Source organism: Pteropus vampyrus, unplaced genomic scaffold (genome assembly GCF_000151845.1).
Source record: "Pteropus vampyrus isolate Shadow unplaced genomic scaffold, Pvam_2.0 Scaffold6, whole genome shotgun sequence".
Lineage (NCBI taxonomy): Eukaryota > Metazoa > Chordata > Mammalia > Chiroptera > Pteropodidae > Pteropus > Pteropus vampyrus.
Window position 1 is genome coordinate 14,096,197 of NW_011888787.1, and position 24,204 is coordinate 14,120,400.

At 32.7% G+C, this 24,204-nt stretch overlaps 1 protein-coding gene and 1 pseudogene across 1 annotated transcript in view; one reads left to right on the forward strand and one right to left on the reverse strand.

Moving 5' to 3' along the window:
* The window catches only part of AGL (amylo-alpha-1, 6-glucosidase, 4-alpha-glucanotransferase), a 63,567-nt gene that overhangs the window by 21,961 nt on the left and 17,402 nt on the right, over window positions 1-24,204 (reverse strand). Inside the window, exons 8-25 of the mRNA XM_023535083.1 lie at window positions 20,578-20,701; window positions 20,131-20,233; window positions 19,945-20,042; window positions 18,880-19,019; window positions 17,637-17,824; window positions 15,652-15,775; window positions 14,903-15,066; window positions 14,510-14,611; window positions 14,240-14,395; window positions 13,990-14,140; window positions 11,842-11,966; window positions 11,639-11,751; window positions 11,390-11,524; window positions 8,670-8,800; window positions 5,343-5,479; window positions 4,962-5,095; window positions 3,929-4,104; window positions 933-1,035 (exon numbers count right to left, since the gene is read on the reverse strand). Of these exons, the coding sequence (XP_023390851.1) occupies window positions 933-1,035; window positions 3,929-4,104; window positions 4,962-5,095; window positions 5,343-5,479; window positions 8,670-8,800; window positions 11,390-11,524; window positions 11,639-11,751; window positions 11,842-11,966; window positions 13,990-14,140; window positions 14,240-14,395; window positions 14,510-14,611; window positions 14,903-15,066; window positions 15,652-15,775; window positions 17,637-17,824; window positions 18,880-19,019; window positions 19,945-20,042; window positions 20,131-20,233; window positions 20,578-20,701 (2,404 nt within the window). The remainder of the gene's footprint in view (window positions 1-932; window positions 1,036-3,928; window positions 4,105-4,961; window positions 5,096-5,342; window positions 5,480-8,669; window positions 8,801-11,389; window positions 11,525-11,638; window positions 11,752-11,841; window positions 11,967-13,989; window positions 14,141-14,239; window positions 14,396-14,509; window positions 14,612-14,902; window positions 15,067-15,651; window positions 15,776-17,636; window positions 17,825-18,879; window positions 19,020-19,944; window positions 20,043-20,130; window positions 20,234-20,577; window positions 20,702-24,204) is intronic.
* LOC111745406 lies at window positions 6,218-7,552 on the forward strand (annotated as a pseudogene).

Genomic DNA, 24,204 nt, shown 5'->3' on the forward strand with positions numbered 1-24,204 from the left:
TAGTAGGGAAGAATATAATACATATCAGATGTCTACTTAGAAATTTTCAAATTTTAGAAGGACCAAAAATAAAACTATTGTTATTCAAAGAAGCAAACCAGTTACTTTTCTGATGACACCAAAATGAGGTATCCTATAAATGTCTTTTTTTCCCCAAGTTTTAACTTCTAGAGCATTGCTGTTCAAACTTAGCCTTGAGCTATTGGTAATCACAAGAGCCCCTGAGAAATTAAGGGATTTCAACCTGCCAACTCTGCCCTCTCCACCCCAGCTTCAGATTCAGGAAAACCAATACAGGGACCACAAATATGCACTTCTAATAGACTCTCGGATGATGGAGACACTGCTGATTTGTGGAACACACTCAGAGTGGCACTGCCGTTGAGCTTTCTTTTCTACCTCCAATAAATCTATTTATATTATTATGGCATAAGAAAACACCATTTTCTAGAAAACATAAAACTAGAAGTTACAAGGCCTGACAAGACAGAAGAAAACCTGATAGTATAGTTCTTTCTACAGGACTCAAAGAGCCCGCAGTATCTTCATTATAGAAGGACTTTCAAATTCTACCTAAAAGTTCATCTGAGTTCTTATACTTAATTTAGACATAGAAATTTTATTCTTTAGTGAGCGACGTTAATAACATGGTTATACAATTTTTTAGTTTTACTGAAAGAAATTAACAAATGCTGAAAATAACCTGACCTGTAACATGAGGAACTTGAAGTTAGTAACTTCGAAGATTTTCACTCATTTGCAATTCTATGATCCTATTAAATGAACATGTAAAAAATAAAAGAAAAGAAAAAAACATTTACAGAAAACATCTCTCTCAAATATTGAGAGTGGATGGATAAGAGGAAAGTTTGAAGAGCATGTAAAAAACATTCAAACAGAAGGCTGCACTGAACCTTTTAGAGATCTCCTACCTGGCTTCTAAATAGCGCCCGGTAATCAGCAGTATACCTCTAAGTGCAATAAAAGTATCCCTTCCCCAGCAGCGGAAAATACCAGAAGAAAAATGAGGCAAGCCTAACAGGAAACACAAAAAAATAATGTTAATTTAAAAAATACACACATGCTTATGAACTCCTTTACTATAGACCAGTCACTAAACCTGGAGACCCAGGATGAGCTATAGGTAGTCTGCGAACTCTAAAATTATCTGTAAAATGTGTGTCTACGTTTATGTCAACATCTGTTTGATGAGGTTCCATAGTTTTAACAGATTCTTAAAGAAATCTGTGGACTCAAAAGAGATTCAGAACCAGGGCTAGAGAGTAATGTCTATCTAAACTGATTTGAATGTAAACACAGATAAATTTCTTTGAATGAATTAAAGTCAGAGATCAAATATTTAACACATAAACAAACATTTAATGTAATATTAATGATATATTTGCAAAGATGCTACCTGCAACTTAAAGACAACAAATTAAATAAGAAATGATTACTTTAATGATACATATTAACTGTTTTAGTCATCTATCACTTTAAGGTCAAAGAGTATTACTCAATATCCTATTAATTCAAAACAACTTAAAAGTATTACACTTTGTTAGCCAAGAACAGTTTTTACATATGAAAACAGGGATTTCAGGTATCAAATAACTTGAACATTCTAGGTAATTGCAGCCTTTATTCATGAGATAAAATAGCGTTATCAATGGATAAAATCTAAAATTTTATTTTTAGATTGAGTTTGGTTTCCTATTAAACATAAAAAAATACAAATGTTATTTGTATTTGTACTAAAAACAATAATCAGTAGGAAAGCAAAGCAAAGGAAATTAGCATTTCACTCAAAAAAAGAACTATGCCGAAGCATAAATTTAATAAATATTTCAGGAAGGGAAAACTGAGAACATAAATAAAATGCACACAGCATTCATTCATAACTTCTAAGCTCTGACATTATCTTGTTTGTCTGTTTTCTGGTTTGTTGAAGGAACAACTCTTCCCCAATAGAAAATAAGAGCCACGATACAGAAACATCCTCTGCTTTGTTTACTAAAATATATCTATCATTGAAAATAATATATTATAAAAAATTATTGAATAAATGAAATAAAAGACTAAGATAAAAGAAAATTTGGGCAATTACTAAGTGTACTTCACTATTTAAGTTTCTGCTTATTGGGTTTTCACCTTCGTGGAGATTAGACATTTTCTTCTGTTAAGAAAGATCAGAACTAAAGGTAACACTAGACATTTCTTTCTATATTGTCTCCAAAATAATAATACAAAATTTCCCTAAACACTTTGTGTATTATTTACACATGGTTGACATATATGGCTTATCTATGGTTGCTGATGATAATTTTGAGGATGATGAAAATGGCAGCTAACACATATAGTGCTCTGTGCTATACAGACTTCCTGGAACTTTAAGCCATTTAATACCTTAGATGAAATATGAGTATGGACATGTTCAAGGGTGATTTTATGTTGGAATGTCCTAAAATACAGTTTATCTTTGTTAAAAAGTCGAAATTATAAAATCTCTAGCACTGATATGTGTAAATGTTTATACTAACTTTTTGACTGACCTCTAACAGTATATAACTTATAGATAACATACCTTGAGTGATTTCTATCTTGTCAATTATTATAAAAGCTTATACTTTTTTTTTGTACATCAAAAGAAACAAAGGTTTCTGGCCTCATCAAAAGAAACAAAGGTTTCTGGCCTCGGTATTCATTTTAAAATGAACCCCCAAAACCTATCTTCAAATCTAAGTACAGTCCTATAATTTGTTAGTATGGAGTACACAAAACACTCCCTTGGGATTCTAAAAGCAAATATTATAACTTTTATTTATATTTATCAACTTATCTTTTAGTTTCTATTTTTGTTTTATATTGTACCTAATATGTAAGTATATCTGGTATCATATCAATATATCTATTTTGGGAGTGCTTAACAACAGCAGTGTATATAATTAAAATGTTGAGATTACTCTTTTATGTAATAGGCTTCTACACAGTAGGCTTTAAAACCAAATTCTGCATGTTAATTTTTCCCCTACAATAGCTCAGTTCAGTTTTATGAGTATCTGCATGTACTCCTAGAGGAAAAATAAGTTCCAGGAGGAGATCAAATAGTTGAGTGAAAATCTAAAACACAATAATATAACTGAAACATTCAGAGGGTTCATATGATATTCTAAACGAAAAGATAATTTTTTTGAGTCATTAGGTCCCTGTAAGTCTTTCTTCTTTGGCTGAGCAGATGCAAATTTAAGGGGCAACAGAGGAAATCACACAGACAATACTATTACTTTCATCCTGTGATGTGGTATTTTTCATTTAGTTTGGAGATTATAAACTTCAATGTCCTCAAATATTAAGACTTCCTAGAAAAAGCTCAAAATATATTAAAAAGAAAACAAAAACCTGTCCTTTAGCCTATTTCACTTAGACTAATTATTTGGTTCAGGTTTCAACACTATTTGTAGAAAAGAATGCCAATAAATATAGTTGAAAAAATTTGATTACAGTTAGTTACATAATAAAAAATTATTCAACATATGTTTGTAACTTGTAGACCTCTACATGATCTCTTGTAATCAAAAGGTTGCGTTAATTCTTAAAATTGGGAAAGAAGTATAATATAATGGAAAAAAGAAAGTAAAACGAATCTGATAAAAAAATACAAAATGTCAAGTTGAAAAAAATAGAAACACATAGTAGTATTAACTAGCCACAAGAAAAAACACATATAAATAAGTGCCTGCTGCACAGTAATAATTAAATAGTAAGCATAGTTATTATTTTTACAAGTGAATATCTATAAAATTTTATTAGGCAATAACAAAATCTTGGATTATATCATGAGTTTTTAAAAAAATAATCATTTCTCCATAACTTTTCCTCTTTGAATAATATTGACTTACATATTTTTACCTTGTACGTAATTTCTTACCTGCAGCTAGAGTCACACAACATTGCTCCTTTTCTTTTGTGATCTCATTTAGCCTGTATGGTACATCCATAAGCGAAGGTGAAAGAAGTGGAAGAGAAGCGTATTTTCCTACTCCACACAGCTGGACAGAACCCAATGAAAGGTGTTTCACAAAGGTAGAACCATTCTGAACAAAGCTGTAATAAATTGAAGTTCAAAATATTATTGGTAGAGAGAAATACAAAAAAATTTATTTATTCAAAAAATTTTTATTGTAGTAAGAACACTTAAGATCTACCTTATTAACAGATTTTTAAGTGTACAATACTGTTATTTATAGACACAATGTTGTACAGATTTCTAGAACTTACTCATCTTACATAACTAAAATTTTATACCTATTGATTCAAAAAATTTGAGCAGTATTATTTTACTTGATTTCTTTCCTTCAAATAATCTCTGTACACAAATGAGTAACAATGGTAATATCAGTTGAAAAACATTTTTAATTTGGTTAGATTTCAAAGCGGCTCTCATTTCACCAATTTTCTAGGTGGCTTTAAGTCCAAGGTCTGTTACGAAACAAATAGCAGGGTTGAGGTTTCGTCTTTCAGAAATTCTGCCCAAATCAATGTGGTGGCTCCTCAACTGATACATTCTGATCTGTGGTTTCATTTTAAGGAAATTCATCAAGACAGGCAAATCACATTCATAATAATAGCAGAGTATTTTTCTCTTAACTAATGAAAAATTGGAAAAGGAACTGTGTATGTATATTTTAAAAATTATATCCATTAACTCAACTCAATGAATAGAAACAAATAATATAAAACAATTAAATGTTCCCATCAACATATATTTTTAGCTTTATAGAACAGATTTTAATATCTAAGTTTTTGTATGTTCTAGATTGAAAGATACTAATAAACTTATTATCTACTTATAAATGTTTCTGGCTGTACGAGTCTATGACAGTTCCTCATGTTTTGGTCTTTTGAGAGTGCACAACTGACTCTGTATTTGGTTCCTATACCAGCTTTGTGGATGGACATACCTTGACATTTGTTTCCATGCCGTATCCAGAAGAGTGGTGTATGCGCCGATTAATACAGCATCGAAATAACATGGGATAAGATAGCGTGGGATCTGCTTCAGGTAGAAGAACATAGCCTGCAACCATCTGCCAACCTGTTATAAAGATAATTTAAAATTTTAATTTGGTGTGATTACAGGTTAGGTATATTTTAAGAGGTAAATCCAAACATGCAACTTGACTAATCAGTAATCTATCAACCGGATATCCATTTATTAGAACTAAAAGATGATGAAAAAGAAAAATGTTTCAGGTTAGAAAACAATGTAAATATTACATATAACACGGTAATACAGTTCTTACTGTGCTCTTGTTTTTTTTTGGACATATAGCTTTACTTACTTCAGCAATAGTTCCCGATCGTGAAATAAGCCGATTACTGACATAGTCAATCATCCAATCTCCAGATCTCAAATTATCACAAAAAGGATGCCCCAAGTCATTCTTTGGTCTCATTTCTGCTAATACAGACATTAATCCTGAAAAGTCATAGAAATAGCATGCTATATTATTGGCAGAGGCAATTCGTTCCCATAGCCTGGGCTGCCGCTCGTGTCCAGTGATTTGGGGTGAACATACAGAGGTGGACATAAGGGCTGTATAGTCCACAGTGGCACTTCACATAGTTGGAGAAAAGTGTGGTCACACTGGCTTGAACCAAGATACAAAGGCATACTGAAGGGGACCACTGTCACAAGAGCTATGCAGAGCTTTCGAAGGTTCCTGAGACTCGTTCTGTTCTTTTGGATTTTAATGTTATAATATTCAAAGACAACTAGCATGGTTTTTCTGCTCTAAGGCACCTGGGGGAAGAAAACTGATAAGTCTGTGTCTTTCCATGTTGAAAAGCAGTAGGTTCATTAATATTCAGGTAAGATTTAAGAAAATCATACAACTGGTTTCGAGAGAGCAAGAGCATCTATGGTAATAATAAGAATAAAGCCTGACTTGGAAAAAGTTTTGAAATATAATAAGAGGTACCTGGAACTAAACAAAGTATCAAAGTGAGGCATGTAAGCATATCTTTAAGTAATATTAAAATAGAAGCATTAAAATTTCTATGTATGCAAAGCAGATTCTATGATTTCAATGACAGAACAATAGTACTTCTTTCATCACCCAATAAAGTATAATTTCCACCTTAAAAAATTACACTGGCTTTACTGACTTCATTTTGACTGCACTTATTTATTTAGAATTTAATTAATTTGACCATGTATGTAGCATATTTTGAAAAAATTAAAAATAAATGCAAAAATTTTAAATATAGTTCTTTTTCTCAAGGGGTTTATAACTTTCTTTGAGAAACAAAGCTTAAAACAAAAAATCTAGAAAACAAGATAGTATAAAATAACGTTCTACATATGCCCTAGCATTTTCAGGGAAAGCAAATAATGCTCCCATTAATTCCACTTGTTGAATAACGGAATGACATGATGGAGCAGTGTTTTAGAGAAGAGACCTAACTATGATCAATGGGATGGAATGATTTGTGGAAGAAGAAACAAGAGTTTAGAAAACTCACTAGCTGGTTTTGTAGACTGTATTTTGTCTTAGAATAGAGTGATAAATGTGGACATAAAAAGGATACAGTATACCATAGAGGGTACAAAGAAATCTGCAAGTCATAATTACTGATTAAATATTGAAGATAAAAGTGGTATATCTAAAAATGCACTCCTGGATTCCAACATGCCTAAATATGTATTATTATAAGAAGCAGGGAAGTATAGAAGGGGAATTTTGTTTAGGGGAGAGAAAGGCCAATGAAGTGGGTAAGTTTGATTTAATCTGAAGTTGCTGTAAGAGCCTGCTGGAAATATCCAGTGGACTGCTAGAAATATGTTAAACTGTCAAAGAGAAAGGGGGTTAGTACAAATCAGTTAAGAGCAATTATATTTAGAAAGAATGAGAAAAATCATTTTATAAGAAAGTAAAGAGAACTAGTAAAAATCTAGACTTGACTTTAAGAAAAACAAAGGCCAGAAAAGAAGTTCACGAAAATGTAGTCTTTTCAGTGAAGATGTTCAACAGCTCAGAGTGAAAACAGAGTAGAAAATGTAACATACACATTTCTTTATTACTCATAGCACAAAACTTTTTGTGATGAAAATGAAAATGTTTTAGGAAAAAAATGTCATAAGTAAAAAGTATCAAAAATTTTATTGAGCTCTCTCAGCTCTTCACTTCCAAGATGGCCAAAAAAAGAAGGAATAAGGGTCATGTCAAAAAGGGCCAGGGCCACATGCAGCCTATTCGCTGCACCAACTGCACCCAATGCATGCCTAAGGACAAGGCCATTAAGAAGTTGGTCAGCTGTGAGGGACATTTCCGAAGCGAATATCTTCGATACGTATGTACTTCTCAAGCTATATGTACAACTACATTACTGTGTGAGCTGTGCCACTCACAGCAAGGTAGTCAGGAATCGCTCTAGTGAGGCCTGGTCGGACCGAACATCCCCAGCCCGATTTAGACCTGCAGGTGCTGCCCCACAACCTCCACCAAAGCCCACGTAATGAGCTAACTCCAAAGAACTATTCTCTGGAAAAGAATAAAGCAGAAATTATACTTAAAAAAAAAATTTTATTGAGAGCTTCTTATATGCTTGGTTTTGTAGAAGGTATAAAGTTAAAAAACAAGGTAAAGAACATGGTGGAGTGAGAGGCGTCCCCAGATCTTTCCCTTTGAAACAACAATAAGCTGAACATCTAAAACTGAACAAAAAACACCTAACCTGCACACTAGCTCATCTGAGTGTCGGATCTGTGCCTAAGAGCTACCAGTTACACCTCTGGTAAGTACTACTGTCTCCCATTTATGGAAGAGAAAACTTAGACATGGAGAGTTTACTCCATGGTTCTACAGCTAGTCAGTGTGACCCAGGGAGTCTGGTTTTAAAGGCTATTTTTTTACCCATAATAATAAAGGTTCATAAAAAACACTGTACTAATTACTAACATAAAGCAATGTATTCCAAGGGCCAAGTAATAGGTATAGCCGATAAGTGCACTGAGTGTCCAGAGGTCAAAGAAATTACTGTGAAAAGCAATGATTAAGGAAGGCTTTGTGGAAGATATATGACTTGAATTGGCCCTCAAAGATGGATTAAATGGACAAAGACATAAGGAATTAAAAAAGAGGCACAATACATGGGAGAACTAAATGAACCCACAATATATGTGATAAACCAATTTCTTAGATAAAAATCCAAGAAAATATTACCAACCAGATGGATTAAGCTGATAAATATTTAGTTTTTATATCCCATCTTACAACCACTCTAACTTCATAATATTTTACTGTAAGTTCTTTTTGTAGGGTAAAACAAATATGTAATGAAAAAAAATATTTCGAATTAGATGAAAAAGGAAGATGAATGTATTATATTTACAACCTAGTCCCATTTGGGGCCCAAATGAGTTATCTCATTTAATCCTCAAAAAAGCCTATGTATTGGGCAATATTATTCACATTTTATAGATGCAGAAATTGGAGCACAGAGAAATTATTTGCCAGAGGTCAATAAATGAGTAGGCAGCAGAGCCATAATTTGAACCTAAGAAGTCCAACTCTGAGCACATACTCTTATTTCTTTAAAGAAGACACCATATGACCCTAAAAACAAAAACAAAAGCAAAAAGCTTAACTATCCTTACACCTGCTTACCTTGAAGACCTGCATATTTAAGAGATGACCAGTTTGGTATATTATAACATCCCCCACCATCTTCTTGTTCTTCTGATTCACACCGGTAAAGTATCTGATTTAGCTCAGCCAAAGTTAATTTAGAGGCAATACTAAGATGTAAAAAAAAAAAATAAAGAGAACCAGTTAAATATAGTGAAATTTCACTTGCTGTCAATAAAAATTTAAAAAAAATTTGTTTTAGGAACTCATTATAATATACATTATAAACAATACACAGTTTAAATAGTAATTAAAGGATAAAACATGCTAAAAAACCAATTAGAAGTAACATTTCTTCCAAACCAAGAAAATAATCAAGTGCCAAATTAGAAGTATACTAGAAAATCTTTTGGAATGTCAACTCTATTTGAAAAATAAAAATTAAAAAAGAAAAAAGAAAATTGTTTGGTTGCTATACTCTTTATCTCATAAATTTATTTTTTTTAATCTTTCTAGTTTGGGCTTAAGTTTCCTCAAACCTCCATTGTATTCTCCTATGTGGGACATCAAGAAAATTTTTTTTCTAATTATCTTAAATTCAAAATACTTATCAAAGGACCACTAAAGGGATAATCAAAAGTCACAGTTAACCATCTCAGAAATCATGTAGTACTCTGTATATTTTCTCTCTTTTCCCATTCTCTCCTCTCCTAAGATTGCATTGCCTTTCACGTTGGTTATTCAGAAAAATCAGTATTTTCTTAAAGACCCTTCTAGATAATGGTCAGAAGGAGGGGTCTAACTATTATGACCTAGATTTCCCTTTGTTCAATTAGCAGTAAGATTGTATACTGACCACACCTGAATACAACTGAAACCCTATTTTCCTGCGCTTTTAGTTGCTCAAGTAATTTCATTTTACATAACTGAATACATTCCTTTTGAATTTTATGTGAACACATATCCTCTTGACTATACTTCCTTACTTCTCTTTTATTCTGTCTCAACTTAGAAAATCATTGGTGGCTGTGGTTTGTTCCCCCTGTTTCTGCCAGTCTCTGTCCCCACAGCAGGGATGTACTCTTTCTTCCTCTGTCATTTCTAAGTCGAGTCTGAGTCAAATCAATCAGCAATCTCAGTACCAACTCCATTCAGGGCAATATTTTTCAACATGTAGCTAGTGAACTCTTTGCATAAGAATTACCTGCAGAGCTTATTAAAACATAGATTTCTTGTCCTTGTCCTAAGACAATTTGAATAGGTCTGAGGAGTATGCATTTTATAAGCATACTATAGAAACACAACTGTTTCATCATTGATTTTTTTTAGAATGCAACTACTTTGCTAAGAATAGTTTGAATTAAGAGTTAATATCCTTAATGATAAAAGTTCTTATAAAACAACAGACAATAGAGCACAACAGAAAAATGGGCGAGTATGTAAAATGACATATCATTGAATAAATACAAATGGCCAATGAACAAAGAATTTAACTTGACTAATATTTAAAATAAATTAAAATGAGATGTCATTTTACAGTATTTTATATTAACCAATTTGATTAGTAACAGCTATCACTTATCAATAACTCACTAAGTGTCAAACACTGTTTTGAGTGTTTTACATTAAGTAATCCTCATAACTCTTTAAGAGGGGCACTCCAATGATCTCTATTAGGTAACCTGCCTGAGCTCTAACTTGTTACAGCTAGTAAGTATCTGAAATTTGATTCAAACCCAGATAGTCTGGTTCTGTACTCTATGTTCTTAAACACTACATTATAATAATATATACTCAGTATTGGTAAGGATGTGGGGTAATGGACTCTCTCACTTAAAATTGAAAGTATTAATTCATATAATCTTTCTGGAGGGGAGTTGGCAGTATTAAAAGCCTCAAATATGTGACTATAATCTAACCCAGAAATTTCATTCTGAAAATTTATTCTAATGAAAGCGACATATATTGAGCACTTATTATGTGCCATACATTATGTTAAATGCTTTATCTATGTTATCTTATTTAATCCTTTATTTGCATTATTCTATTTAATCCTTAAGAAATTTAAGAGGTAGGTACTATTATAAACCCCATTTTCCAGATGGAGAGACTGAGACTAAGTAAATCTAAATATCTTGACCAGGATCATACTAACAGTGGTGAAGCTAGATTTCAAAATCCATACTCTTCCTATATGTGATACCACCTAGTAATGAAATAATTAATAAGGGAATAATTAAGGATTTATGCAAAAGTGAATGTACAAACACATACATAATGGGAAATAACTGGAAGCAATCTAGATGTCCAAAAATGGAGACTGATTAAATAAATCATGGTATATATATATAGCCATATAATAGAATACATTGGCATTTAAAGAAAATAATGTAGTAAGGAGTTATGATGCATGCAGCTTAGTCTCAAATCGTTCAGAAAAACTGTATGTGTGTGTGTAGATATAGGAGTACATATCTGTGTATATGAATGTATAAATCTATGTCTATGTCGGTCTCAATATCTATATCTGTATCTATATCTAGAAAGTGCTTGAGTGCAAGAGAACATTCATGCAATACACACACAAATGATAAAACACTAGGGCAAAATGGTAGCAATCAGTAATGCTGATACTACTGGTCCTTGGGCCACCCTGTGAGTAGCAAGGATACAATGACTCTTACAACTGCTTAAATCAGGTTGGTGGTAAATCATCAGATTTTAAAGTGACAAATCTCTAAAACATGAGGCATACTTACGAAGCGAAAGGAATTTTTAATATAGGATCTGAGCTGTCGGCAGAAAGGCTCCCAGATTTAAAGTGAGGACTGAACTGAGTTAAATGATTTCGAAGAATTCCAACAGCGACTTGTGCATGTGGATCGAGACTAACTCTGAAAACGATAATTAAAAAATTGGTAATTTTTAGGAGTAATTTATTCAAAATTAACAGGATAGGTTAATTATTTTAAATATAAGCAAAGTTGACAGTTTGAACTCTAACATACCTGAATACAATAACACTTCCTGGAGACAAGTTTTCAAATTCTATTTCTTGAATGTATTCATTGGGTCCTTTTGTGGCAATTCCAGCTTGTTTAACAATTTTACTTTCATTAAGCTTGAAAAAAGTTATATAAAACCACTCAATAAATAATTCTAAAGTCCTTAAAATGTTAAACACAGTAGTAAGATGAGAGTACCAAACTACCTGAATATGTTCTCTAATTTCTGCTGTGATATCTGGCATTCCATTGATTGAATTTTCATCCCTCTTATAAGGTTTTGTATTTCTTTCAATAGTTCTAGCTTCAAGAACTACTTCTTCAATTTTGCCTAGGAATATGTAAAATTTTAATAAAATTTCATATTAAATAATCTGAAATTAGAAATTGCTAAAGGTGTTTTAAATCATTTAAAGTTGAATATGAAATATGTTAACTTTTTAAAAATGCCAAACAATCTGAAAGTAGATGATTCTACCCAAGATGCATTTTTCATACCATGCTTGTTTTTAAAATCACAAATTAACAAAGCTTTATTTGAAAAGAGATCTTATCAAGAATTACTTGATAAAAAGTACTAATACTAAATTAGAAAAAAATCTGGTCCTATTACCTAGCTTAAGGAAACAGTACAAATACAACTGAAGCCCTGTATACCCTTTCTTCCCTTTCAGAGGTTACCACTGCCTTCAGTGTATGTTCATTGATCCTGTGCATTTTTATGACGTGTGTTTCCCTAAACAACATATGTAATTTTCATATTTCCAAGTTTTATTAAAGTGGATTCAAATTATATATATATATTTCTGCAACTTGCTTTCTATTGGACAACACTGTACTTTTTTTTTAAGATTCATTTGCATTGCTACATTAACTCTAGCTCATTTATTACACATGCCAAATTTATTCTACTGTATGAATATACTAAAATGCATTCATTCTTTTAATGTTGTCATCAATTTTTTTCTCTATTATAGTGTTACAATGACTATTCTTGCGTGTCTTCTAATGAAAATGTACGAGAGTTTCTCAGAAACATACGTAGGAGTAGAATTGCTGGGTCAAGGATATATAAAACTTTATTATTTAAATAATTTAAGCTTTAGGCCATTAATCTAAGACAGTAAGTAAAAGTACCTTTTGATATAGAAATTCTACTTCTGGTAATATACACTAAGAAAATTGTTTAAAGAAAAAATTTATTCCTAGTGTATATTTAAAACTTAAATAAGAACACTGCTAAACATACTAGAGAGTATTAAAAATTGATACTAAAATAATAAAATATGAAACATTTGACATAATAAAAATCACAATTTTGTGAACTGACAAAATAGAAATAAATGGTTTAAGAATGATCAATGACCAAAACAAATCCTGAGAGATAATATTATACACACTGATTGCAGCCATGTAAAACTATATATATGCATTAGCAAAATCAGACAAGATCACTGAATATAAATTTGTGAATGTTTAAAAAAACTAATGAACAGTTAATCCTAAAACTATTCAAGTTGATAATTTTTAAAAATTGGAGTTACGCATATTTATCAATTAGCAACCAATACAATATGATGATCTTTATGAGAATCTTCACTCAATCAACAGATTTTGACTGTTGCTGTATGCACAGAAGCATGTTATGCTATAATATATTATATATCAGTAAAGAATGAAATATACACGTTTAGAAAAAAAATCCAGCGATAGTAAGGATATACCTCAGGGATGTATTTTATAATTAAGTACAAAAGGATGAATAATAGAGACTATAATTATATGTTCAGAGGAGAGAGAGATTACTGAGTACTTAGAGAAGCCTTCACAAAGAAGGTGAAATTCTAGTCCTTGAAAGATGTAAAGAATTTAAACACAGGTGGAAATAAGACTAAGGTAGTAGTGAAAACATCTATTTGGCTGAAATAGTGGAGTGATACAGGGCTAGAGAGGCTGATGAGAATGGATTATGACAAGCCTTAAATATTAAACTATTTTCATTTTGGTTTATATATGTATGTATGCATGTATATACACATATAAATATACATATATACATGAATATACATATATATTTCCCTGGGTATAAAAAAATACACATTCATTTTATACAAATTAGAAAATAAAGGAATGTATTAAGATGAAAATGAAACTATTTGCAACTCAAAAATATGTTAATATTTGAGAACTGTTCCACGTAGTAAAAATATAAGTTACCAAAAATTTCTAATTCTTTTTCTCAACTACATCCACACTTGCACTGTGTTATAATACATATGACATATGACGATTTAATATAACAGTATGATTTAATTTAACAATATAATCACAATAAAGTTTTTAGATTGCATTACCAGGGATGCACATTTGAGGGACTTCCTTGCTGTAAAATGAAGTCTTGGGATTCTTGAAAGCAGTTCTAGACACAGCCACAACAGACTGATGGATACTAGGTGAGTGTCTTGTTACTGCCACTATGTCTTCATCAACCTGATCCACATACACCTGAGAAACAGAAAGAGCAAACACACTAGAACTCAAACTGGAAAGACTTACTCTGAAATTGAACCTTAAGAAAGAAACTTAGAAAATTTAGTTTCTTGCCTGAATAAAACCCTTGGCCCCAAGCTCTTGATGAAGTTTATTGATAGCACGCCTAGCTGCAATAATTCCACTCTGCAAATTAACATCGCCCGTATCTGATGGAGATGCTCCAGGATTCCACTTAGTGTAAAACCGTTCTTCAGAAACCACTGAAATCTGAACAAAGTTAAAACTCAGCAATGTCTACATTTTCATTACAATGAAAACTTCTGGTAAAAATGATCAAAGTTGTTGGCTATGTGGATTTTAAAAAATAACACATAAACAAACCTGATGAGGCACTAATTCATCATAGCCTTTAGTACTACCACTAGCACAACACGCCATAGAAACAATCATGGAACTTGGGAGAGCATCATATGCTGATCTATGCTAGAAAACAACAACAACAAAAAAAAAGCCAAAAGTTTATTTTCTTTCCAAAGCAAAGTGCCATCTTATAGCATAATGAAGTAGGATGATTACATAAATACATTCTATAAGATACATTAACTGGCTTTAAGACGAATAACAAAACTTTCTAAAAACTATGCACCATAATCATTTATAAATCTAAGACACTATTTTAAAGTATGTGGACATTATTGCCACTAATTATCAGAGAACTAAATATTAAAATATATAGCAAAATAAGTAAATACAAGAAGCAGAATAGACACTTACCACAATAGGACACTCATTATCATGGGTAATATCCATAAACAGGGCATGTGCAATAGCTGGCATCAAAGGCCTCAAACAGGGCTGAACAAATGACCCAACAGGTTCTCCTCCATATCGGTAAACTAATCTGCCCTCTTCATGACTATTATGTGCACTCATTGCCTCTGCAAAGCATTATTGAATATTTTAATCTTTATTATTAATGTCCAAGAAGAGGTTAGATTTCTTATTATGACTGACTTTCAAGAAAAGACCATATAAATATTATTTAAAATAAAGCTGCTTTAAACATTTAAACAAATGTCCATTAGTAGTGACAAAAAGGTTTTCTCTATAACTTAACAGGGAAAATGACACATGTAGGTAAAAGGGAACATATGTTATTTATTAGGATGTTGGTTATATGAAATCTATGGGGAAAAAAATCTAAAGATTATATCATATATCCAGATAGGAGATGAAAATAGATTTCTATATTTTCAACAACAATTAAAAATTGTTTTGTTTATGAGTCATGAATTCATCCCACAGGCTTTCAATTTAAAGTAAGATATTTTACCCCAAACTGAAATATTTTACTGATAAAAACAGACTGAGTTATATTAGAAAATTTTGTGTAGAATACTTAAAAGAACATTAACTATGTTGAAAATTATAAACATTGTCTATAAAGCTATTAAATGCCTTTAATCCACTTAAGTAAAAAGAAAGTTTTAGGTGGGAAATACACGTACACTCGGCAAGCCTACCTCTTATTAAGGAACTAATTCCCAGTCTAGTAACAAAGACATTGTCCAAGTCTTCACTTCCTGTGAACAGTTCTGCCACTATATATAAATTGGGTTGCAATTTCCTAGCAGCATCCAACATGTACTGCAAAAAGCACAGTCACAAATGTAACAGGAAGAGAAAAGCAAGATGGGAGGGAAGTAGAGAAGGCAAGACTAGTCATGGATTTGACATAGGAAAATATCACAGAGCAAGACAAAATGGAAATCCAAGAAGAATTTCCAAATAAATCGAGTATATATAAAAACACACGAAACAGAATAATACACATAAGAAATAAGAATTTATAAAAAGGATAAAACAGTTAAAAGAAAAGATTAGATTTTGCAAAGATAATAGGGACAAAATGAGGAAGAAAAGGAAGAAGAAAAAGGTTAATGTCAGATTAAACAATGGAAACTATAACTTTGCAATTCTGCTAGACTTTCCTCTTGTTTTATGTCTATTTATTTTTAATACCTCTAATCAGATTATTAATTTACAGGCAGTTGACCAGACTATTATTGACAAATTGCCTGCTGGTGAATCATTTATTACAAAGATTAGGTCTGACTGACTAGACTTCAGCCAGTTTTACCTACAGATGATGATAAATGCTTATTCTTAATCAGAAATGAAATTGGTTCTAAAATTTTTAACACAATGTTTGCACAAAAGCTTAATAAAGTACCTGAAATTCTATCAGCTAACAAGTAGGATTCTAGAGGATTCTGTAACTTAAAATTAAGCAAATTAAGTTTTAATACTCTGTTCTGCCATAATGTTGTAACAGTTTTAGAAGTATGTATTTTTTTGCTAAAGGTATATGCACACAAAAAAAACTCTGCCACTTTTTTTTTCTTTTTTCTTTTCTCTTCACTACACTCTCAAAAATAAGAAACCTCTAACAATATCTGTCATTTTTTGGAACTAAACAATGTTCTACCACATTAACTGATGTACACTAAATACCTCCAAAGTAAATCAATCTTTCAATGCAGGACACAAAATATACATATTATGTTACCACTTGAAAATTATAGAAACAGATATTTTTCTGATAAGCACACATTTCCAAAGAACACTAAGTTGTCACTAGAAAGATACTGAAGATCTTATACAACAGGATGAAAATTATGTGTTTACAAAGCTATATCATGTAGAAGATGATGCTGTAAATGTTGGTACTGCTAAGTTACTGTAAAAAGCCTAAAGAGGACTAGACCTTTATGTTTACACTTATAATTTTATAAATAATTAATAAAAAGCTGAACCTACGAGACTAAAACTAGCTACAATACATTATGTTAGTGTTTAAATAATCAATATAAATTAATAAGTTATTCAACTTTACAGTGACTACTAATAAATATATTGAAGGCAACCTAAAAATAACAGGAATAAGAGAAATTAATATTTATATTTTTATAAATATTATATAGCATAACTATATTATAATCATTCCATTAAAATAAATACTAAATTAATCAATAAAATAATTATTATAAAAGTTACATTATATTAAATTATTATATTAAAATTAACATAAATACATTGACACATATGATTACATTATAATTATCACATATTTTAATAATACATAAATATTAAGTTGTCTTACTGTTATTTTAAGGTTCCAATAATATGACTTCTTTAAAAATATTAATATTAAAATATAAACAACATTTTAATAATATATATGGCAGTATGGTCATATATATTAAAAGAAACAATATGATCTACTTCCTTAAATTAGAAAAATATTAACTCAAACATTTCATAACCCAGTATTTTATTATAGCCATACCAAAAGAATCAGAATTATGCAAATTACGTAAAAGTTTTAAATACGACCACTAAATCAGTGTTGGTGTCCAAGTAGCAAAAGAAAACATACCCTACTTAAGGAAAGCTATGACAGAATAGTGAATTTCTTTCCCAATGTAGATGAATTGTTTTTCTGTACCTCAGCTACATGAAGAGGTGTGGAGTGGCAGTTATCAAGACGTACTCCCTGGAAATAAGTTGCAGTTATTTCAGTGTATTTTTTCATGTGTGCCCAGAGATAAGGACAGTCCTCTGGTTTATTCCCATAGCGTAATTTAACACTGTCTCCCCAGCAAATAAGTTCTCTCCTCAGATAAACATCTGAACCTGTTAAGAAAGGAGTGTGCTTTCAATGGTTCAAGAAATAAAATGAAAAAAAAATTACTTCAAGGAAACACTGCTATTTTAAAATAACATTGACTATTTCCACCACAAACCACATATTGGTTAAAATTATATCTAAAATCATTTGGGATAAAATTTTAAAAATTAATATTTATTTATATCTTATCTATTTTGTTAAAATTCTAGCTTATAGTCTCTTCTAAAAATATGTGCTTAATGTTAACAATTCAAGTTGCTTCTTAAAGGAAAACAGTAATAGTAATAGTAATATCATTGGCCCTTTAAAACTACGATTCTACCAAAAACATTTAAAGATCCATCCCCACCTTGCTTCCCATTTTTGGCAATAGGTTACATTAAATTCATGACATAAAGCAGATTATTATTATTTTTTTTCATTTAGAATGGCTAAAAAGGAGAGAACAGAAATACTTAAACCCAAAGTTAGAGTCATTTTCTAAAAATGAGATTTTTGAATTAAATGTAATATTATTAAAACAGACTTCTAGTTTTGAAATGCTGAAAAATAAATAATGGGTTCCCTACTAATTCTTCCTGGAAACAAAATAGTGTAGAAAAATAATATTAGGAATAAGTGAGAAGGAACCTAAAAACAACTGGCTTCTAGTTTAACTCTAATTAAATATCTTAATACTCTTCTGGCTAATGAATGAAAATCTCTCTTTTGGCAATATAATTTTAACAGCAATGGTTTCAAATGTCTTTAAAAACCCAACAGAATAAATTTTTGCACAAATAAAATCTGAAGCAGAGCCACACTATAAGAAAAATATATGAAAGCTGTTCTTTTTGAGGAAATACGGGGTAGGAAGGAAAGGAGGGAGAAGAAAATGAATACCATCCTTTCTGTCAATCCCTTCTCTCTCAAACTGTATACACCTCTGGTACCTCTGTTATGAAATAGTTTAAAAAGCACTAGCCAACTGGGTGAAAAAATCAATAAAACTGTTTATATTTTGAGCTTTCCATGAACTTTTCTTTCCCTATCCATAGAGAAGCTAATCAAAATGACATACCTGGTTCAGCAAAGTTTCGAAGGGGATCATCTCCCATTACCCATCCATTATGTGCCATCAGAAAACAAGCTTTATTTGGGAGATGAATCATAGATTCTTCTGTGGAGATGGTCATTTCCTCAAATGGGAAAGTAAAATACCTATGAAGATTAAATTAAATATTAAATCCATACAGAGAAGCTCTTTGGAAAGAATCTGAATCAGCACCATTAAAATTAAAAATTCCTCCCTAATCAACAGAATAAAAAAGATTAGTTTGATACCAACAGTTTGACCTATGAAGATTTTTTTCTTTATTTTAAAAAAATTTATTTATTTAAATTACTTTCAAGTATACAGTACCTTGGTTAGACAACTATATAGTTCAGAAAACAATCCCCCCAATTGCTCCCTCCCTCCCCTGGCCCTCCACCTAGCCATCATATTAATGCTAACTGCATTTCCTTTGCCGTGATCCCCATCCCCATGACCAACTATCAACTACTAATGTGTACTTTTTTAACCCTTCGCTCCATTCTCCTAGACCCCCAACCTTCCTCCCCTCTGCCTGTCACCAAATTATCCACTATATTTGTGAAGATTTTCATAGGTCAAAAATCTTCAGTAGACTTTCTGAGTAAATCTAGTAGGATTTGAGGAATGGAGAATTAGCATTATAGCATATCTGGTCAACATTTTAAATAACTAAAACTCTCATAAAATTTCTAAAAAAAATCATTGAGGTATTGATGTTACTTTTACTACACTTTAGCTGTCTAATCCATGCTGCACATTACTTAAAAGGAGCTAAATACTTGCTCAATTTGATTAATACTGAAATTATTAGTAAGTATACAGTCCTCCAGAAACACTAACGTAAATAATTATAAATTGGTTCTCTAACTAAAGATTTGCCTAACAAAATTAAATTAATTAACATTAATCCTAGTTACCAAATTAAAACTATTTCAATTAAAGAAATGTACCGGAAATCACACATTAATGGAAACATTTAGGTTAATTTGAAAAGTTAAATACAATTTTCAATTTTTAACCTTTAATGAGAAGAAAATAAACATGGAATACCTGGTAACTAAAGGATGTCTTCTAGTGACAGGTCCTAGTTTAGGTCCGTGGCCAGCCAGTCGTTCATAAAACACATTTCCCAAAAGGCAATTAACTGCCTAGAAAACAATGTTACATCAATAATAACAAAAATAACAAATGGTAGCAAGACTCAAAGAAAAACAGCATTTGAAAAGTTGGTAAAACCTGTTCCTGATGACAGTTTATGAGTTGATGTTTCTCTGAATTTAATTCCTCAATTCTCTTTTGGAACCAATTACAGCATTCATCAATTGCGGCTGGCCCACTGCTGGAGCAGACAGAGCAATACGAACTTATAATATAATGGTTTTACAAATTCCACATTTAAAAATTTTCTAACAAGGGTTATAAATTCTTTAAATATATTCATCAGGATCTTAATTATAGCTGAAGACATTTTTCAATGGTAAAAATTTTCACGTATGCATATAAGATCATGGATCAGTACTCAGAAAAAAGGGGAAAATGTCAAGCTCTTGACAGTAGAATTATGGTGAATTACTTTATTTCATATTCTAGTCAAACTTTTAATAAATAGTATGAAAATAATACTATCCATAAAGGTTTATAATTAATATTATTTTTTATTTCACAGAAAAAAACATAACATACTCATTTGGTATGAAAGTCGCTAGTGCAATGTTCATATCTACAGTACAGCCAAGCCTCCTGTATTCAGGATCCTGAATTATCTTAAGGTGTTCTTTTGGATCAGGCTTGGTTATTTTCCTATTTCCTGAAATAAAGAAAAGATGGTATCTTAAATGCAAATATCCACAAGGAGATTATAATTGTTACTGATTCCAAATTTTTAGTTTACAATTTTTTCATTAAAAAAACAAACGTTTATTTCACAAGCATCCTTCCTACCTCTCACCAACTCACACACACACACACACACACACACACACACACACACACACACACAGGGAGGAAGGGAGGAAGGAGGGAGAGAGGGGGAGAGAGAAAGAGAGAAAGGGAGGTAGGGAGAGAGAAGAAGAGAACACAGGGATTCCCATTCAGTTCAACTTCAGTACTTCCACTGGGCTTGATTTTATATTAACTAATATCTGGCTTATTATAAAAAGATTTCAAAATGGCTTATAAAAGCACAAACAAGATAAAATACAGATTCTTAAAATCTAGTTTCTGAGGTTCATCTGGAAGAGTAAATATACGAAAATTGCTAAAAATGATTTACATAATCAGTGTAAATTATAAAAGTGTCCAGTATTGGTAGAATAAAGACAGACAGATCACTGGAATAGCACAGATAACAGACCCATGTATATTTAGTATATGACTATACATTATGAAGTATTATGGTACTCCACATCAGTATAAAAAATGGATTATCAAATCAACATCATTTTTTAATAGAAATAAGTACTTTCTTTATATTACATACAAAAAGAAATCCTAGGTAAATTAAATATTTAAATATAAAATATAAAAATATTAGAAAACATAGAGGAGACTGGCCAAGGTGCATAGAAGCTAGATGCTGTGTACGCCTCCTCTAGCAACCAACCACAATTAAAAAGAAACTAAGAGCAACTATAACTGGGAGTCGCCTGATGTCTCGCTGAACAGAAGTCCTACAACTAGGGACATAAGAAGAGGCTGGTAGGAGGGGCAGAGATGTGAAACAGCCAGTCCCTCAATGGCCTGTGGCAGTCAAGAATCGGGAGGGTTATCTTGGTTGCAGAGCCCTCTCTCCCACATCGGGCTCCCCAGTCCAGGGTTCCAGTGCTGGGAAGAGAAGTTCCCACAACCTCTGCTGTGAAAAACCAGCGGAGCTTGTGGCTGAGTGAGATGGAGGGCCGTGGTGCTGCAGGTGTTCCTTTTAAAGGGCAGGTGCCTGGAATAACTTGCTGAAGGGCTCACTCGCTCTGAGCTCCAGCACTAGGATAGCTGCTCGAGGAACACCAGGGACATACAGGGAGACACTGAGTTGTCGGGCTTCAGGGCGAGGGCTGGAGGGGCAGCTTTCTCCTGGACAGAAGTGCTGGTTGTGTCCACTGTTCTTTAGTTGAGTCCTGCCCTCTCCCAGCCTGCGGATGCAGGAAGCTGCCATACCTGAGTCTCAAACAACCTGGATAACACAGGTCGCTTTGCCCAAGAGATCCCCTAAGACTCTGCCTCTCCCAACTTGTGGGCTGTTCCCAAGCTGCCTCCAGGGGTTTATTTGATACAAATGGCCTGGCTCGGCTCATGATGTAGACTTTCTTAAAATCTCTCAAAAGCTTATAAAACCCAAAGAAGCAGCATTTGGCCTCAGCGTGCCCCATACCTCTTGCTAAGCAGTACCAACCCTGGCTCTAGTGGCAGCTGTTCTTAGCTTCTGACTTGGCCTCTCAAGGCACCTATAAGCCCGGCATGGGTGGTGGCCATCTGCAGATTGTTTGGTGACTCTGTAGCTAAACTTGGCCTGCAGCTGGGTACCTCCTAGGAGGCCCTTAAGCTGGTACCCAGTGGCCTGCTTCTACTGGCAATGGAGCTAGAGCACCACCAAGGGCTGCATCTGAGGAGGACACACCAGAAGGGCAGATTGGGCAGGCATCAGAGTCCTGCCAAAGTAAATCCAGCTCCACAGGGTCAACTCCTTACCAGCCAATCCTCACAACCAATCAACCCAAGGGTCATTCCTTCCCATCGAAGTGCAAACAGCAACCAAGTTTCAACTACATCAGGAGGGCACATACAACTCATACGAGAGACACACCCTGAGCACTTCGCTCAAGTGACCAGGGAAGACTGTGCCACTAGGATCCACAGGACACCTACTACATAATGCCACTCTACTAAGAGCAGGAGACATAGCAGCCCCACCTAATACATAAAAACAAACACAGGGAGGCAGCCAAAATGGGAACATGAAGAAAAATGTCCCACATGAATGAACAGAACAAAGCTCCAGAAAAAGAACTAAACAAAGTGGAGACAAGCAATCTAAAAGATGCAGAGTTCAAAACACTGGTTATAAGGATGCTCAATGAACTTAGGGGGAAGAGTAGATGAACTCAGTAAGAACTTTAACAGAGAGGTAGAAAACATAAAAATGGAGATGGAAAACACAAAAGGGAACCAGTCAGAAACAAAAAATACAATATATAAGATGAAGAGTACAACAGATTGGATGAAGCAGAGGATTCAATCAATAATTTAGAGGATGGGGTAGCATAGGACACCCAATTAGAACAGCAACAAGAAAAAATAATCCAAAAAATGAGGACAGCTTAAGGGGACTATGGGACAACATCGAGTGCAACAACATTTGCATCACAGGGGTGCAAGAAAGAGAAGACAGAGAAAAGAATTGAAAACCTATGCCAAGAAATAATGACCAAAACTTCTATAACCTGGTGAAGGAAACAGACATACAAGCCCAAGAAGCGCAAAGTCCCAAACAAGATGAATCCAAACAAGCCCGCACTGAGACACATCATTATTAAAATGCCGAAGGATAAACACAAAGAGAGAATCTTAAAAGCAGCAAGAGAAAAGCAATTAGTTACCTACAAGGGAGCACCTATAAGACCGTCAGCTGATTTTTCAACAGAAACTTTGCAGGCCAGAGAGCTTGGCACAAAATTTTGAAACTGATGAAAAACCAGGACCTACAACCAAGATTATTCTACCCATCAAAGTTATCATTTAGAGTCAAAGGACAGATAAAGAGCTTCAAAAAAGCTAAAGGAGTTCATCACCACCAAGCCAGTATTGCAGGAAATGTTGGAGGGACTTCTTTAAGAGGGAGAAAAAATATATATATCAAAAACATAAAGAATGGCAATAACTACATATCTATCAACAAATAATTTAAATGAAAAAATTAAATGTGCTAATCAAAAGATAGGGTAGCTAAATGGATAAGAAAATAAGACCCTTACATATTCTGCCTACATGAAACTCACTTCAGATTAAAAGACACACAGAGACTAAAAGCAAAAGAGTGGAAAAAGATATTTCATGATGGACCTAGAGGGTATTGTGCTGAGTGAAGTAAGACAGAGGAAGACAAATGCCATATGATTTCACATACATGTGGAATCTAAAGAACAAAATAAATGACAACAACAACAAAAACCAGAAACAAAGTCATATAGAGAACATTTTGAGGGTTACCAGGTGGGAGGAAGTTTGGGGGATAAGTGAAACAGGCAGAAGGAATTAAGAAGTACAAACAGGTAGTTACAAAATAGTTACGGAGGTATAAGGGATAGATAGCATAGGGAA